This window comes from Cibotium barometz, chromosome 42 (genome assembly GCF_041138505.1).
Source record: "Cibotium barometz isolate CiBa-2024 chromosome 42, ASM4113850v1, whole genome shotgun sequence".
Lineage (NCBI taxonomy): Eukaryota > Viridiplantae > Streptophyta > Polypodiopsida > Cyatheales > Cibotiaceae > Cibotium > Cibotium barometz.
In genome coordinates, this window is record NC_141087.1 from 27,277,635 (window position 1) to 27,293,896 (window position 16,262).

Sequence of the window (16,262 nt, forward strand, 5' to 3'; positions counted from 1 at the left end):
TGAGCAAAGGCTACATCCAAGTCACGTACATACTCGTCGGCTGCAAAAATCTCATCCTTTGTACGAAGGATGGGTGGCAAGATCACTTTGCCATATATAATCTCAAATGGGGTCTTTCCTGTGGAGGCATGTACCGTGTTATCGTAGGCAAACTCTACAAGTGGAAGATACTTCTCCCAGGCACTCTTTTGATCTGCCACATAACACTTCAACAAATCCAACATAGCAGAATTTGCAGCCTCACTTTGAGGTGGAGCCTGACATTCCTCCATAACCTTTGGATGCATATCTTTCACCACACATAGGCTATTATCCTTCATAAGATAACCGTCTTTGATCACATAAGAGGCATGTGAGTGACTAGCCATCAAATCAGTCCATATATGGGAAAAATCAGCATCCAAATGATACAAATCACGCATGGCAGATAAGTCTCCATGAGAGGCCAGTGAAACTGCAGCCACATAAGGCCTCCTGGACAAAGCATCTCCACTCATTCTTCTTTCCCGGAGTATGTACAATGTGAAAATGAAACATAGAAAGAAAGTTTGCCATTCTCATTTGCTTCTCCGAGAGCTTTGTTTGAGATAGAAAGTACCTCAAGCTTTGATGATCTGTCTTGACTACAAATTCAGTCCCAAAAAGATAATGCTCCCATATTTTTAATGCATGAATTACAGCCAAGAGCTCTTTTTCATTAATGGACATATGGATCTCGGCATCATGCAATCGACGGCTCTTATAGGCAACTGCATGACCCTCTTGATTTAGGACAGCTCCTATACAATTCCCGCATGCATCACATTCCACCGTGAATGGCTTTTGCAAGTCGGGAATAATCAACGGGCCCATAAATGATAGCATTTTTGAGTTGCAAAAAGGCATCTTGCTCATTGGAAGTCCATTTGAAGGTGGCTTTCTTCTTTGTAAGATCATGCAATGGCGAGGCAGTCTTAGCGAAATACCTTATGAATCGCCTATAGTATGAACATAACCCAAGAAAGCTACGCACTTGATGTACATTTTGCAACTCTAGCCAATTTCGAATGGTTTCAATCTTAGTAGGATCCATCCTTACACCCTCTTTGGATACAATGTGTCCCAAATAGTGTATCTGTGAGAGGAAGAACTCACCTTTCTTAGCATTTATGAAGAGTTTATACTTTCGCAACTCTTCAAACACTGTAACCAAATGAGTCTTATGCTCCTCATTCTTGGAGAAAACCAAGATATCATCGAAGAATACATCTGTGAATTTATGATGGGGTCGAAATATCCTATCCATCATACTGTTAAATGTTGCCGGGGCATTGGTAAGGCCAGAAGACATCACCAAAAACTCATACAATCCAAAAGCTATCTTGAATGTGGTTTTATGGACATCTTGGGGTACTACATGAATTTGGTGATAGCCACTCTTTAAGTCTATATGGTTGAAACAAGCCTAGCTATCTTGAATGTGGTTTTATGGACATCTTGGGGTACTACATGAATTTGGTGATAGCCACTCTTTAAGTCTATACAGTTGAAACAAGACCAGCCATTAAGCTTATCCAAGATGTCATCTATGCATGGGATTGGAAACCGGTTCTTATGGTGAGCTTGTTTAGAGCTTCATAATCCACACATGCGGAATGATCTATCCTTCTTTTGCACAAGAAGCGTAGGAGAACAAAAGGGTGAGGAGCTTGGCTGAACCAAACCTTTTTCCAAAAGCTCATTAACTTGCTTCATGATCTGCTCTTGTTGTGCGGCACTCACACGATATGCGGGTTTGTTAGGTGGGGAATTCCTTGGCACAAGATCTATACGATGATCCTCGGGTCTCTTAGGAGGTAGTTCTCCTGGCAATGCATTGGCAAAACAATCTTTATATCCATTGAGAAAGTCAATACATCCGCGGAAAGACTCTTTTTCATTGCCTTATTAATTTGGATGTGAGATACAACTGGGATGGAATCCCCTTCTTTGCTAGCATCAATGACATGCATGCGGCCTTTATGCATAAAAGTGATCTTATTGGTTTTATATTCTTTGCGGGGCTCAAGCCTATGATGCCAAGGCTTACCAAGCAATATATTGTTAAATATAGTATCTCAAAGTGGGGTGGTAGTCGGCCATTTCACTTGTGAGGGTATATATACCCATACCCACCCATTGTATTATTCAACTATTCATTGCTAAAGTTAGTTGTTCGTCAACTTTTCTCTCTCTCTCTCTCTCTCTCTGCGCCAACTTCTCCCTCTACGTGTGTATGAGTGTGGCTTCCGCATGCACCAATCTGACATGGTATCAGAGCTTCTGGCTCAATGATCCTCAAGCGCAGGTAGGAGCAGTTGAGAACAAGAGCTGCGTTTTTTTTTGGCTTGCGTGCTGTATTGGCGGCGATCGTGAAAGGTGGTGTGTGCTGCTGGCTGTGCTTTTGCTTCGCTGTTTGCAGACAGCCGCTTGTGTGTGCTGTGCTTCGGCTTTGCTGCAGACAAGGCGAGGAGGGGCTGGGGCAGCACTGTGAACACATTGGCCGGCGGCGTGGTCAACGGCGTCTGGTGGTGGAGGCTTGAAGCTGGCTTCGGGTGACACGTGGGTGCTTACGGTGGGCACTCGCTGGTCCGGATGAGTGTGAGGAGCAAAGCGGGCAAGAAACGCCGTGCGAGCATATGTGGCGAGGGGCGAAGCCAACCAAGCAATCAATTGCAGCGTTAAAATTTTGACTGTTACAAGAGGAGGAACGAGAAGTGTGTCGGCTACGGAGAGGAGGTTTGGTTCGACTGAGAAGATCTTGGACGGAGTTTATGAGATGGGTCTCCCGTGTTCAAGCAAGGACGACAAACTGAATGGCGACAACTATGCGCATTGGAATTTGATCATGAGGCTATGGTTTAGCAGAAAAGGCTTATGGGACATTGTTGATGGCTCGGAGGAACGTCCCCGAAGGGATAGCAATCGGTTCGCACGTCTTCAGGAGGAGGAGTTTCTCAAATCTCTTGTGGATTGGGATGCTCACAATGCGAAGGCGATGTCGGCGATTGCAGAATCTCTCACCAAGGAAATTTCCCCTGCCATTCAGACTTTAAAGACTGCCAAGGAAATGTGGTCAAAGCTTGCAGGACTGTTTGATCGAGACTCAACAATGCGAGCAGTAACCCTTCTCGGCCAGTTGTTTTCCATCAAGTTTGAAACCGGGACCTCTATGCAGTCACTTCTAATGAAGGCAAAGGTTATCCATGATCAGTTATCGGCTATGAATAGTGCATTAACTAGTACCCAGTCAGCTGCCTTGGTTCTTACGAAGTTGCCTGAGGAGTACGAGATGGTCTCGAGGGCATTACGCTTACAAGTCACGAAGGAAAAGCTGGAATTTGATGATCTCAGCTCTTTTCTCATTGCGGAGGAAGCAGTGCTCATTTCCCAAGGCAAGATTCGGGTTCCGAAGGATGTAGAATCGGCACATGCTGCATCGGAATCCAATAAGAAGTCTAGGAGCCGTTGTTATAAGTGCGGAAAGCGAGGGCATTTGGCTCAGGATTGCAAATCCAAAGCTAAAGCTCAAGGCTCGACAAATGACAAATGACAAAGGCAAAGGCAAAGCTGACGAGGATGACAGTGACAGTGATTCTAAGAGGGATGCTACGGCGTCTGCCGGTGTGGCGAGGACTTCACTGGCACATACTCCAGCATTCTAGCTTGGTGGATGGATGCTACCACGTGCTTCAGCCAGAGAGAGGCATGTGAGTGGCAGAGAGGGGCAGTCTGTGCTTCCGTTTTTTGGTGATTTGGACCCGTGTGTCGGAGTTCAAGGCACATGCATCTGGCATGGAACAGCTTGACAAATCTATGGACGTGATGTGTTCGTAGTTCATTGGTAGTAGACTATGGATGGGATGAGTTCCTAGTTCATTGTCAGAGAATTTTGGGCGTCATGTGTCGATAGTTCAATGTTCAGGAGATCTTTTGGACGTGTGTGTTCTCAGTTCAACGAATGGGGGATCATGGATGTGGAGTTGTCTGCAATTCATTATTCTATGTGGCAGCTGAAGCTCAAGATGGCATTCCTTGAGGAGACAAGTTGTTTGGTGCATTTTCCGAGGTGTATTCAGTATCCGGCCAGTACTGAGGTGTCCATGGTTGCATCTGCATCGACTTGGTTTCTTCATCTATGCCCACTATGAGCTACAGAGAGGGTGTTAAATATAGTATCTCAAAGTGGGGTGGTAGTCGGCCATTTCACTTGTGAGGGTATATATACCCATACCCACCCATTGTATTATTCAACTATTCATTGCTAAAGTTAGCTGTTCGTCAACTTTTCTCTCTCTCTCTGCGCCAACTTCTCCCTCTACGTGTGTCACATGCACACCACTCAGGTGTACAGTGACATGGCATCATCATATGGCATCATTAGCATCACAGATATCATCAGGCATTTTACCAGCATTTATTCAGGCATTTTATGCATTTTAATAGGCAGTTTTGGGACAGCCGACTAGCATTTATGCTATGATTGGCATTATTTATGCAGTTGTGGACATATAGCAGCTGGCCGACTGTAGCAATACTGGCCGACCAGCATCAGTACCCACCTATAAAGGGAAACGCTTCCTCATCAGCATGGGCATGCGTTTTCAGCCTTCATCTCAGCATTCAGCATTCCAAACGCATCATAGAAGCATTCAGTCATCAGAGGGCTTATCATCAGTGAAGCGCATCCTCCTCAGGATCATCTGGCGTTTCAGCATATCAGCATCAGCCCTCATCATCAGCAGCAGATAAGTTAACGCATCTCCATCAGCATAGTCAGTTAACGCATCACTCTCAGCCATCTTCAGTTAACGCATCATCATCATCAAACGCAGCCAGTTCAGCCCAACAGGTCAGCGTTTCAGCATATCATCAGTATTCAGCCTCTGTTCCCAAAGCTCCCTTCAGCGTTTCCTTCCCAGGAGACAAGGGAAAGAGTGGACAGCAGTTCAGCCCGCATTTACAGCATATAGGCAGCATATTCAGCTTTACAGATCCATTTGGATCATCATTGTAACATCATTCATTCATCTAATATAGCTGCACTGCATTGACACATACTTGTCTATATCTGTTTGTCTCTTAAACATCATTAAGTGCAGTTAAGTGTAGACTAAGGTTGTGATTACTATGGTCTCATCCCTCCCATGTCACATTGGTATCAGAGCGTTACAGGGTAACCAACCTTAGAGCATGTTCAGTTCATCAGTCATTCAGTCAGTCATCAGTTTTATCGCTTCCGCACAGTTAAACCCAGTTCTCAAAATTTTGCAAGCCACCCTTAGGGATTTTCCCTTAGGTCTGCATCAGTAACCCATCCATCTGCATTCTTGCACAGCATATAGGGTTGCACATGGTTTGCATAGCAGTCATCTTAGCAATCATCTTAGCAGTCAGTCCTGCATACATGTTACCCATGAACTCTGAGGGAAGAATGACATCCATCATCAAAGGAGCACATAAGTTTTGGCTTCAACTGGCAGCCAGCAGGGGGTTTCTCTTCCACAGAAGACGGAAGTTTGCTCCAACATCGCCTCAGGAGGTTCAGAGCTTCAGGTACGACGAAGATGGTAGGTGAAAGGTTTCCAGGAACAGGTCAGGGGTGACTCAGGTATTTGCCATTCAGTTCCCGCAGTACATAGAGTCTTGGCTCAAAGGATTTCACTCCTGCAGACGGCCTCAGTCCCAGCAGAAGACAGAAGGGGGCAGTGGTTCGGAGGAGAAGGATCGCAGACGAGTCGAAGGTTGCCAGGTATCCACCCAGCAACAGTTTAGCAGCGGGGAATGTCACATGCACACCAGTCAGGTGTACAGTGACATGGCATCATCATATGGCATCATTAGCATCACAGATATCATCAGGCATTTTACCAGCATTTATTCAGGCATTTTATGCATTTTAATAGGCAGTTTTGGGACAGCTGACTAGCATTTATGCTATGATTGGCATTATTTATGCAGTTGTGGACATATAGCAGCTGGCCGACTGTAGCAATACTGGCCGACCAGCATCAGTACCCACCTATAAAGGGAAACGCTTCCTCATCAGCATGGGCATGCGTTTTCAGCCTTCATCTCAGCATTCAGCATTCCAAACGCATCATAGAAGCATTCAGTCATCAGAGGGCTTATCATCAGTGAAGCGCATCCTCCTCAGGATCATTTGGCGTTTCAGCATATCAGCATCAGCCCTCATCATCAGCAGCAGATAAGTTAACGCATCTCCGTCAGCATAGTCAGTTAACGCATCACTCTCAGCCATCTTCAGTTAACGCATCATCATCATCAAACGCAGCCAGTTCAGCCCAACAGGTCAGCGTTTCAGCATATCATCTGGTTCCCAAAGCTCCCTTCAGCGTTTCCTTCCCAGGAGACAAGGGAAAGAGTGGACAGCAGTTCAGCCCGCATTTACAGCATATAGGCAGCATATTCAGCTTTACAGATCCATTTGGATCATCATTGTAACATCATTCATTCATCTAATATAGCTGCACTGCATTCATATAGGCAGCATATTCAGCTTTACAGATCCATTTGGATCATCATTGTAACATCATTCATTCATCTAATATAGCACTATCTTCCATTGGTCCAAGCTATCTTGAACGACACTCATTCATTTAGTGTCGGACGGACTCCATATGAAGCAGCCTTTGGTCACCGTTTTTCTTCTCTTTTGACGAGAATGGTGTCTCCATCTTTAGAGGCTAATAAAACCACGGAAGCATTTTCTGAGATCATTGAGTCAGTCAAAGACCGCTTGACCAAAGCTCAGGAAGCATATAGCAGACAGGCAAATAAATCTAGACGAGATGTCCACTTCAAGGAAGGGGATTGGGTCTATTTGCGTATCATGAAGCAGAGATTGAAACAAGTGGGCAAACGTTGTCCCAAGCTTTCATTCCGTAGTTTTGGCCCTTTTCCAATAGTTAAGAAGATAAGTGATGTCTCAATGAAGTTAAAGTTGCCTGCCAGTTGGACAATGCATGATGTTTTCCATGTTTCTTGGCTAAAACCATATGTTGGTCCAGAAGTGTTTGATGTTCCAGATGGACAGCAGCCAGACGTGGTAGACGAGGCAGAAGTGATTGAGCTTGAGCAGATCCTTCTTCATCGATGGAAGCATGGTTCCGGTCGACGGATTCGTCAGTTCTATACGAAGTTCCGAGATCGAGGCACCCACGAAGCCGTATGGCTCGACGAGGAGTTCTTCCAGGAGTACCCCCAGTTATTGGCGGACTACTTGGAAGCCATGAACCTACCGCCAAGCTAATCAGGAGGGAATGTCACATGCACTTTGCACTCAGTGCATGGTGACAAGATGGCTCATCATCAGAAGTGCATCAGTTGTACAGTTTTAGAACCCAGTAGGATGATATTTGTCGTACGCCGTGACCCCATTGTACATCCTCAGTCCAGTATAAGTCAGGCACGAGCTACGTAGGTCATTCCTCAGCCTTAGTGGGTCAGTCCGTCAGTCAAGTCCCTTAACCCACTTGGAGAGAATCATTCATGCATGTAGAGTCAGTAGAAGCCTTAGGGTTTGCATCAGAAAGCACTCTGCATCTTGCATAATATGCATACATATGCCTGTGCATCATTTAGAACATCCCCAAAGCCTTAGGGAATTTACTGGGATTTATCTGGTATTTTTCCCATATTTATTAGCATTTATTTATCATTATTTGCATTATTGGGCATTTATAAATATTAACTTTATTAAATGACCAACCTCCAGTTAGTATAAATAGGCTTGCCTAGAGCCTCTTTTGCTCATTCAGTTTTCATTGTGCTAAGAGCTCTCCTCTCTCTTGCTTTCAGCCCAAGACTAATCCAGCCCTAGTGCCCATAAGCTTTCTTCTCCAGCCCCTTGAGATCCATAGCTTCAGCCCAGCCCTAGGTGCCTGTCTTCAGCCTCTTTCAGCCCTGAATTCAGCACTCAGTTCAGGCCCTGATTCAGTCCACAGTTCATCTTCAGTTCAACGCCAGTTTGCAGCCTCCAGACACCTGCGTTTTTCTGTCCAGCAGCAGAAGACCTTTGCGTTTTCTGTCCAGCAGCCTCAGTACCCTGCAGCTTCTGTCCAGCAGCCCCAAAACTGCTGCGTTTCAGTCCATCAGCACTCCTACAGGCCTGCGTTTCTGTGCACAGCAGTATCCAGCCCTGAATCAGCAGTCTACAGCAGTTTCCAGCCCTGAAACTGTTGTTTGCATCAGTGTCCAGCCTTCTATGCATCATCAACACATTCAGCAGTCATCTGGTGAAGGTAACACAGCATTCATATGTGTTTTCAGCATTCTAACATAGTGTAGAACAGTCCACCTTCTTCTTCTTTGAGCCTCAGGTGTGCAGCCCTTCCTCATGCCCTTGGGAAGAGTGCATAGGCTCAAGATCAAGTCATTGAGGTGTTTCTACAGCAGTGTACAGATCAGCCGCTCTCCGATCCTCCGAGATCTTGCGTTTGGCTTATCTACAGTCCAAAGTCATTCTCTCTAAAGTAATAAAGCAAATACTATCTCGTTATCGGGATAGGGGGCCCTTCAGTGGGTAATTCGGGACCCAATTTGGTGTACAGTTCTCATATCTCTCTCTCTCATCTCTTTAAAGTTTGAAGTAAATGAAATGGATTGCTAAACTCACGAAACTCAGGATACAGAAGACGGTGTGAGCATATTGTGTGACAGGATCAACCAATACAAAGACTTCCGCTGCATATCACATTGGTATCAGAGCGTTACAGGGTAACCAGCCTTAGAGCATGTTCAGTTCATCAGTCACTCAGTCAGTCATCAGTTTTATCGCTTCCGCACAGTTAAACCCAGTTCTCAAAATTTTGCAAGCCACCCTTAGGGATTTTCCCTTAGGTCTGCATCAGTAACCCATCCATCTGCATTCTTGCACAGCATATAGGGTTGCACATGGTTTGCATAGCAGTCATCTTAGCAGTCATCTTAGTAGTCAGTCCTGCATACATGTTACCCATGAACTCTCAGGGAAGAATGACATCCATCATCAAAGGAGCACATAAGTTTTGGCTTCAACTGGCAGCCAGCAGGGGGTTTCTCTTCCACAGAAGACGGAAGTTTGCTCCAACATCGCCTCAGGAGGTTCAGAGCTTCAGGTACGACGAAGATGGTAGGTGAAAGGTTTCCAGGAACAGGTCAGGGGTGACTCAGGTATTTGCCATTCAGTTCCCGCAGTACATAGAGTCTTGGCTCAAAGGATTTCACTCCTGCAGACGGCCTCAGTCCCAGCAGAAGACAGAAGGGGGCAGTGGTTCGGAGGAGAAGGATCGCAGACGAGTCGAAGGTTGCCAGGTATCCACCCAGCAACAGTTTAGCAGCGGGGAATGTCACATGCACACCAGTCAGGTGTACAGTGACATGGCATCATCATATGGCATCATTAGCATCACAGATATCATCAGGCATTTTACTAGCATTTATTCAGGCATTTTATGCATTTTAATAGGCAGTTTTGGGACAGCTGACTAGCATTTATGCTATGATTGGCATTATTTATGCAGTTGTGGACATATAGCAGCTGGCCGACTGTAGCAATACTGGCCGACCAGCATCAGTACCCACCTATAAAGGGAAACGCTTCCTCATCAGCATGGGCATGCGTTTTCAGCCTTCATCTCAGCATTCAGCATTCCAAACGCATCATAGAAGCATTCAGTCATCAGAGGGCTTATCATCAGTGAAGCGCATCCTCCTCAGGATCATTTGGCGTTTCAGCATATCAGCATCAGCCCTCATCATCAGCAGCAGATAAGTTAACGCATCTCCATCAGCATAGTCAGTTAACGCATCACTCTCAGCCATCTTCAGTTAACGCATCATCATCATCAAACGCAGCCAGTTCAGCCCAACAGGTCAGCGTTTCAGCATATCATCAGTATTCAGCCTCTGTTCCCAAAGCTCCCTTCAGCGTTTCCTTCCCAGGAGACAAGGGAAAGAGTGGACAGCAGTTCAGCCCGCATTTACAGCATATAGGCAGCATATTCAGCTTTATAGATCCATTTGGATCATCATTGTAACATCATTCATTCATCTAATATAGCTGCACTGCATTGACACATACTTGTCTATATCTGTTTGTCTCTTAAACATCATTAAGTGCAGTTAAGTGTAGACTAAGGTTGTGATTACTACGGTCTCATCCCTCCCATGTCACAACGTGTGTATGAGTGTGGTTTCCGCATGCACCAATCTGACATATATCACATCCATTCAATGGAGCAATCAAGAAATGCTCATGATCCAAGTAACCCTGTATATGTATGCGCAACTTCCCAATAAGAGGAGTCACCTGCACCTCTTTGCCAACAAAAGCAACCTCTGCCTCAATCTGGGGTTCCATGTCCCCAATCTCTATGTCCAAGGCGGCTGCCATCTGTGTAGAGATGAAGTTATCTGTTGCACAATCATCAAACATAAACAAGGCAGGCTGATCCTTAATTTTTCCCCAAGCTTTGCATACCACTCTCTTAGTCATCATGCTCAGTGTCACCCTGTACATCGAGAATGGCATGCACATTTGCCTTGGGTGGCTTGTCCTCTTGCTTTTGCTTGCAGGAAGTGCATTGCCTAAACATGTGCTCTTTACTACCATAAGAAAAGGATTTCCCCTCTTTTGCATATTGCTCTCTTTGCTCGGAGGTCAAGCCAAACTTATTCTTCTTTGGTCCAATGTCCTTGGATGGGGTATTTTCAGCTATACCTCTCTTTTGGGCTTCCCGAAAGTTCGTTTTAGGTGGCTGTCCACCTCTTTGTTTGTTTGGGACAGTCCTCTCTTTGCCCTTAGAACCTCCTTGATCCTGTTTAATTTGAAGGACCAATTGCTCCGTAGCAAGAGCAGATGCTATGAGCTCCTGAAGGGTGTGTTTCAGGTGCAATTCGATGCCCGAACGGTAAGCTGGTTGCAACCTAGAGCGAAACTTCCTTTTCTTTTCATCTTCGGAGAGTTACATAAAGGGAGTAACCTCAAGCAAGACTTTCCAAAATTTGTTGACATATTGTTGCACACTCTCATTGTCTTTTTGCTCAAGTCTATCCCACTTTTGTGTGAGAGTTTGCTCCGCATTTGGAGGCAAAAATTGAGCATAAAATCTGTCATTGAACTCTTTCCAAGTACAAATGGGATCTTTGGTGGTCTTTTCAGTGATCCACCAATGGACAGCTGTCTCCTTCAAAAACATGCTTGCATGACGAATTTTAGACTTCTCAGTGAAGTCCTCATCACTAAAAGCAATGTCAAACTGAGCCACGAAAGCAAGCACTTTGGAGGCATCATACTCTCCATGAAAGGTATCAAACTTCACGGACTTGTCTTCTGCCTTAAACTCCTTGAGCTTTTTGGGATGTGATTCATGTTCTTCCCTCTTTCTCTTTTCCCTATCCAATGGGGCCACCCTCTCTGCATGGGCTTTATGGGCAACCAAAGATGTTTCACGAGGCACGGTGGCATGTGCATTATGAATCTGTGGCCTAGATGCAGGTGACCTCCCCAAATGATGCAATGTCTCACCACGAGACAACTCAATGGGCAAAGTCTTTTGGCTTGCATGCCGACCACTCTCAATGATAAACATGCTTTGAATCCACAAGGCCATCATGTCGCCCACTAGCTCCAACATGCACATATTTGTTTCCTCCTGTCCCATGAGGAGTAGATGCATGGCGAGAAGTGACGGATACCTCTTCCTTGTGTATAAAAGACCTCAACCGTTGAGATGCTGGGTCTCCATGCTTCAAATGAGGTGGATTCTTGAATGCTTCAAATGAGGTGGATTCTTGAATACTAACTCCCCATCCTCTCCTTCTTTGAGATCACCCTTTCGGATGAGATAGGAGAGTGCCAACTCCCTTGGCTTCTTGCCCACTTTACAAGCCATAGACTCAAAGGTCATATCCACCAATATATATATATATATATATATATATATATATATATATATATATATATTGGTGTCCATGGAACTGGCCGACAAACAGGTTGGCCAGTTGATTAATTCCTCCAAAGGTCTATAAAAGGCACATCATTCCTCATTATAGATTATCTCTCCTCAAGGAGTCAGGTCTAGAGTCACGGTGAAAAAACCTCCTAAAGAGGGGAAAAGTGCCCCGGTTGGTCCTAAGTGTGTTCAGACACGTCACTACCATATATATGGCTACAATGACACAATGTCAACCACAACTTTTTGGTGCCTTTTAGAATCCTCTACTCTTGCCCCTTAAAATCATTCATACTCAAGTAACCTTCGCCTAAAGAACCATAACCCAAACGAAAAGGTGCATGCTTTCCCTCAATGACTGAATGCCCATCACCATATTCTTAAACAAAGAACCACAACCTCACCTCTTAAAAAAAAAAAACTCTCCATTGGGTGCCTACCAATTTTGTTCTTGCTCCCTCCAAGGGGTACCTGTATACCATCTACAGTCTCATGCCATAGGTTAGGCCCAAAGCACCTGGTCCTGTCTATGCTGATAAAAGGCCCACCTCACGTAAGTTCTTTGTTCACCCGATCCAGGTGCAGCAGGTGTCTCTCTCGAGGGATGGCATCACTGGATTTGTATAAAGAGATGATCCATAGCCTGCTAGTAAGGTACAGGTTTCCCCCTTGCACAGCCTTAAAGGTCAGATGTTACCAAAACCGATGTTCGTACCAGTGTAGGACACCGAAGATAAAGCTGAAGAGCATGGGTATAACTTATTTATTCAATTATATATTTGTGTTTCTTTTTAAAGGGGTTTCCATAAACATAAAGTGTTTCTTTTTGAATTTTGTCTTGCAGCCCATCTCTTCAAACAAGGACAAACCAACAAAGCTACACAGAAGAAAGCACCAAATTGGATCTCTGTATTATGACATGAAGCAGAAAGAGATGGAGCTTTTGGAAAGGCGGTCAAGAGGGAACATGACAAAGTCTGAAACACAGGCGAAGTATGGTTGGTGAAAGCCTGCCACAGGAACATATGATTAAGTTCCCATACTGAACATGTCCTTATTTTTTTTAATGTAAAGTAATATAGGTGGTGCTGCAACTTGCGACTATACACAGTTAGAATGTGGTTGAAGTCGTGGATTTTTTTTATTTTCTTTGAGGGCTCCTAGATTTTTTCTTGCTTGTGTGTTTAGAGCTTAAGATTGAAAGCAGTGGCAGGAATACATTTTAGCCAGACACAGTGCATGAGTTAAAAGTGGCCTCTAGATGCCGGCAGATGGAGTTGTCTGTTGTCTTTTTTTTTTTGGCAAGAGCTGGCTATCATTGATAACTTGAGATCATTGCCCATTCTAATTGAGCAATGTTCTCTCATTTATTTTCTTTGAGGGCTCCTAGATTTTTTCTTGCTTGTGTGTTTAGAGCTTAAGATTGAAAGCAGTGGCAGGAATACATTTTAGCCAGACACAGTGCATGAGTTAAAAATGGCCTCTAGATGCCGGCAGATGGAGTTGTCTGTTGTCTTTTTTTTTTTTTTTTTGCAAGAGCTGGCTATCATTGATAACTTGAGATCATTGCCCATTCTAATTGAGCAATGTTCTCTCATTTATTTTCTTTGAGGGCTCCTAGATTTTTTCTTGCTTGTGTGTTTAGACAATCCAGACAACAAACCCCGCGCCCCCCCCACCCCCCCCCAAAAAAAAAAGGTGCCCCACCCACCCCTCCAAGTGGGTGGGGTGGCTGTGTGTGTGTGTGTGTGTGCACGTGGGGGCATAGTAATGCACAGGATTCCACCCAAAAAAAAGGCGCCCCACCCACCCCCCGAGTGGGTGGTGCGGCTGTGTGCGTGTGCGTGCGCGTGGGGGGTAGTAATGCGGGGGAGACCACCACTTCAAATATATAGTTTGATTAGTTATTGTTACTTTTGTAAGTATTTTACTTAAGTATAAATGAGTTTTCTGTTATTTTGCTTTATTAGTATTATATTTATAATATTTTTATGAATTGTTAGAACAACTATGCGTGCGAGAGAGAGAGAGAGAGAGAGAGAGAGAGGGAAAACCAAGCATTCATTGCCTTATGCATGTTATGCTTATTATCAGCCTTGAGAAACATAAAGGAATCATTAGCAAATGCCTACCCAACAAATTGCTGTCCAGAAGGCAACGAAAGCCTAAAGAGCTCTCCATTTGTGGCCAAATGCGAGAGCATATTTAACATTGGATGTGTAGAAAAAGTAAAGAACAGAGGGCTCAACGGACATCCTTGTCTGACCGATCGGGTGAGAGCTATCAGATTCGTGGCCCCGCCATTGATCATAACTCGGGATCGAGACCCAAGACCAATCGTGAAAATCAATCTGGACATGCATGGACCAAAGCCCATAACACTCATCAGCTCTGCAAAGGAAGGACCAACTAAGATGATCAAAAGGCTTCTCGAGATCCAATTGAACCATGACAGTCTCTTGACGTCCATATTTTGCATAGTCTATACCCAGCTGAACATTAAGTATGTTATGCAAAATGTTTTGTCCCTTGATAAATCCATATTGTGCCAGATGTATTAATGTTGGGCAGACACTTGTAAAGACGGTTTGCGAAGACCTTTGCAAATATTTTATACATTCCTCCCATCAATGAAATAGGCCTCCAATTTTTGAAGGTAAATGGTGAGGGTATTTTATGCAGCAATTTAATCAAGCTTCCAAGAGTTTGGCATGCATCTTGAGAGCCATACTTGCTCACATATAGTTATCAAAGGACCCTTCAAATTGATCAGCATATTTAGTAAAGCACTCATTAGTAGGGCCATCCCAATCGGGGCTTTTATCCTTTGGCAAATGTGTAAATATAGCACCCACCTCTTCTTTTGATATATCTACTTCCAGCTCAAAAGCTAGTGCAAGTGGAACTTGCTGTCTAACCAACTCAAAGAAAGTGGCACGACCGCCTTTGACATGATCGTTAAGCAACTCATGTGGACCTAAAACTTGAGCATAGTATTGCCAACACATATCAATGATGCTCCGAGGTTCAGTTACAATGTTACCTTCTAAAGTTTGAAGTCTCACCACATTTTCCTGAGCATACGAAGCATGTAAGCGATGCAAAAATTTATGTGTCTGGCAATTGTGGTCATGCAAACTCTCACTTATAGTTCTCAATTTCATCTTCTGATAGGATGTCAGCTCCAAATCAGCCACTGTTTGAGCCATAAATGTTGCCAAAGAGAGTATATGATCATTGCTTGGGTTATTTGTCAACAAAGAGTGGTAAAGAGCAAGCAGCTCTTGCATCCAAAACAACTCCTCCCTCCTTTTAAATGCATGATGAATACCATATTGGCGAGCGACCCTTTGTATATTGTTAAAAAGAAAGCCATCCCAAGCTAGCAAGCCAGATTGGTTCAACTCACCCATAAAATGATCGATAAGCTGGTGTACATAACCATAAAGTAATGAATGATTCAAGGAGGAGTTGTTAAACCTCAGAGGGATCTTAGTTAGAAGATGCTTATATACATGCGTTGGCTGATGAGACATCTCTAAAACCACTGGGAAGTGATCCGAGAGAACATGCTACCTTTGAATCGCCATATGTAAAACTTCTAGTAGGAAATCATCATTATGCATAATGTATAGTCTATCTAGCCTGGTCCAAGTGTTTGTTTACCAACGGGAATTAAATGTGTATCCCCGATCATCAGAATTAAGCCATTTCCAAAGATCTTGCTTAAGAACATCAGCCTCAAGTGACATCCATGCTCTTTTTTCGAGCTCATCCATCACTGAGTGAGGGGATGTTGTTTGCTGCAATTCACAACACATATTAAAATCTCCTATAAGAATATCTAGTCTACCAAGGGCTAAACATTCTTTCAAATGCAGCCAAAGGGCATTGCGTTCTCTAGACACATTCGGGGCATACAAACCAACCAACCACAAAATATGCCCCTCAAAGGTAATTTCCACAATAATGAATCTTCCATTGACATCTCTCTTAACAACAGAAGGCTGCAACTTATCATGCACAAGCATCAGCATCCCACAACTTTGATTTTTTGAAACCCCAGCATAAAACACACGATAACCTTTGAGCATAAAAGAGGAGCTAGCTTGCGCATGATCTTTATGTTCCACAGCACACAAGACATCCCAATTATTCCTCCCCAACAAAGTCTGCCACATAATCTATTGCTTATTGTAGGAGCATACTCCATGCACATTCCATGTAACTATCTTCATTAGATAGAAGCAAAAAATCACTATGAGGAAGATATCTGCTTCCTTTTCG

General features: G+C 44.1%; 1 protein-coding gene across 3 annotated transcripts in view; it reads left to right on the top strand.

The window, feature by feature from the left end:
* Positions 1-13,350, top strand: part of LOC147614319 (mitotic checkpoint protein PRCC-carboxy-term protein) — a 49,724-nt gene extending 36,374 nt beyond the window's left edge. The window contains exons 2-3 of one of the 3 annotated variants that reach the window (XR_015263105.1): positions 12,555-12,727; positions 12,820-12,957. Coding sequence is in view for 2 of the 3 variants with exons in the window: in XM_086780876.1 (XP_086637002.1) it covers positions 12,820-12,981 (162 nt within the window). In the remaining variant the exon portion in view is untranslated. Of the gene's footprint in view, positions 1-12,554; positions 12,728-12,819 lie in introns of all 3 variants that reach the window. The other 2 variants (XM_086780877.1, XM_086780876.1) reach the window with 2 other exon arrangements.
* Positions 13,351-16,262: the final 2,912 nt, after the last annotated feature.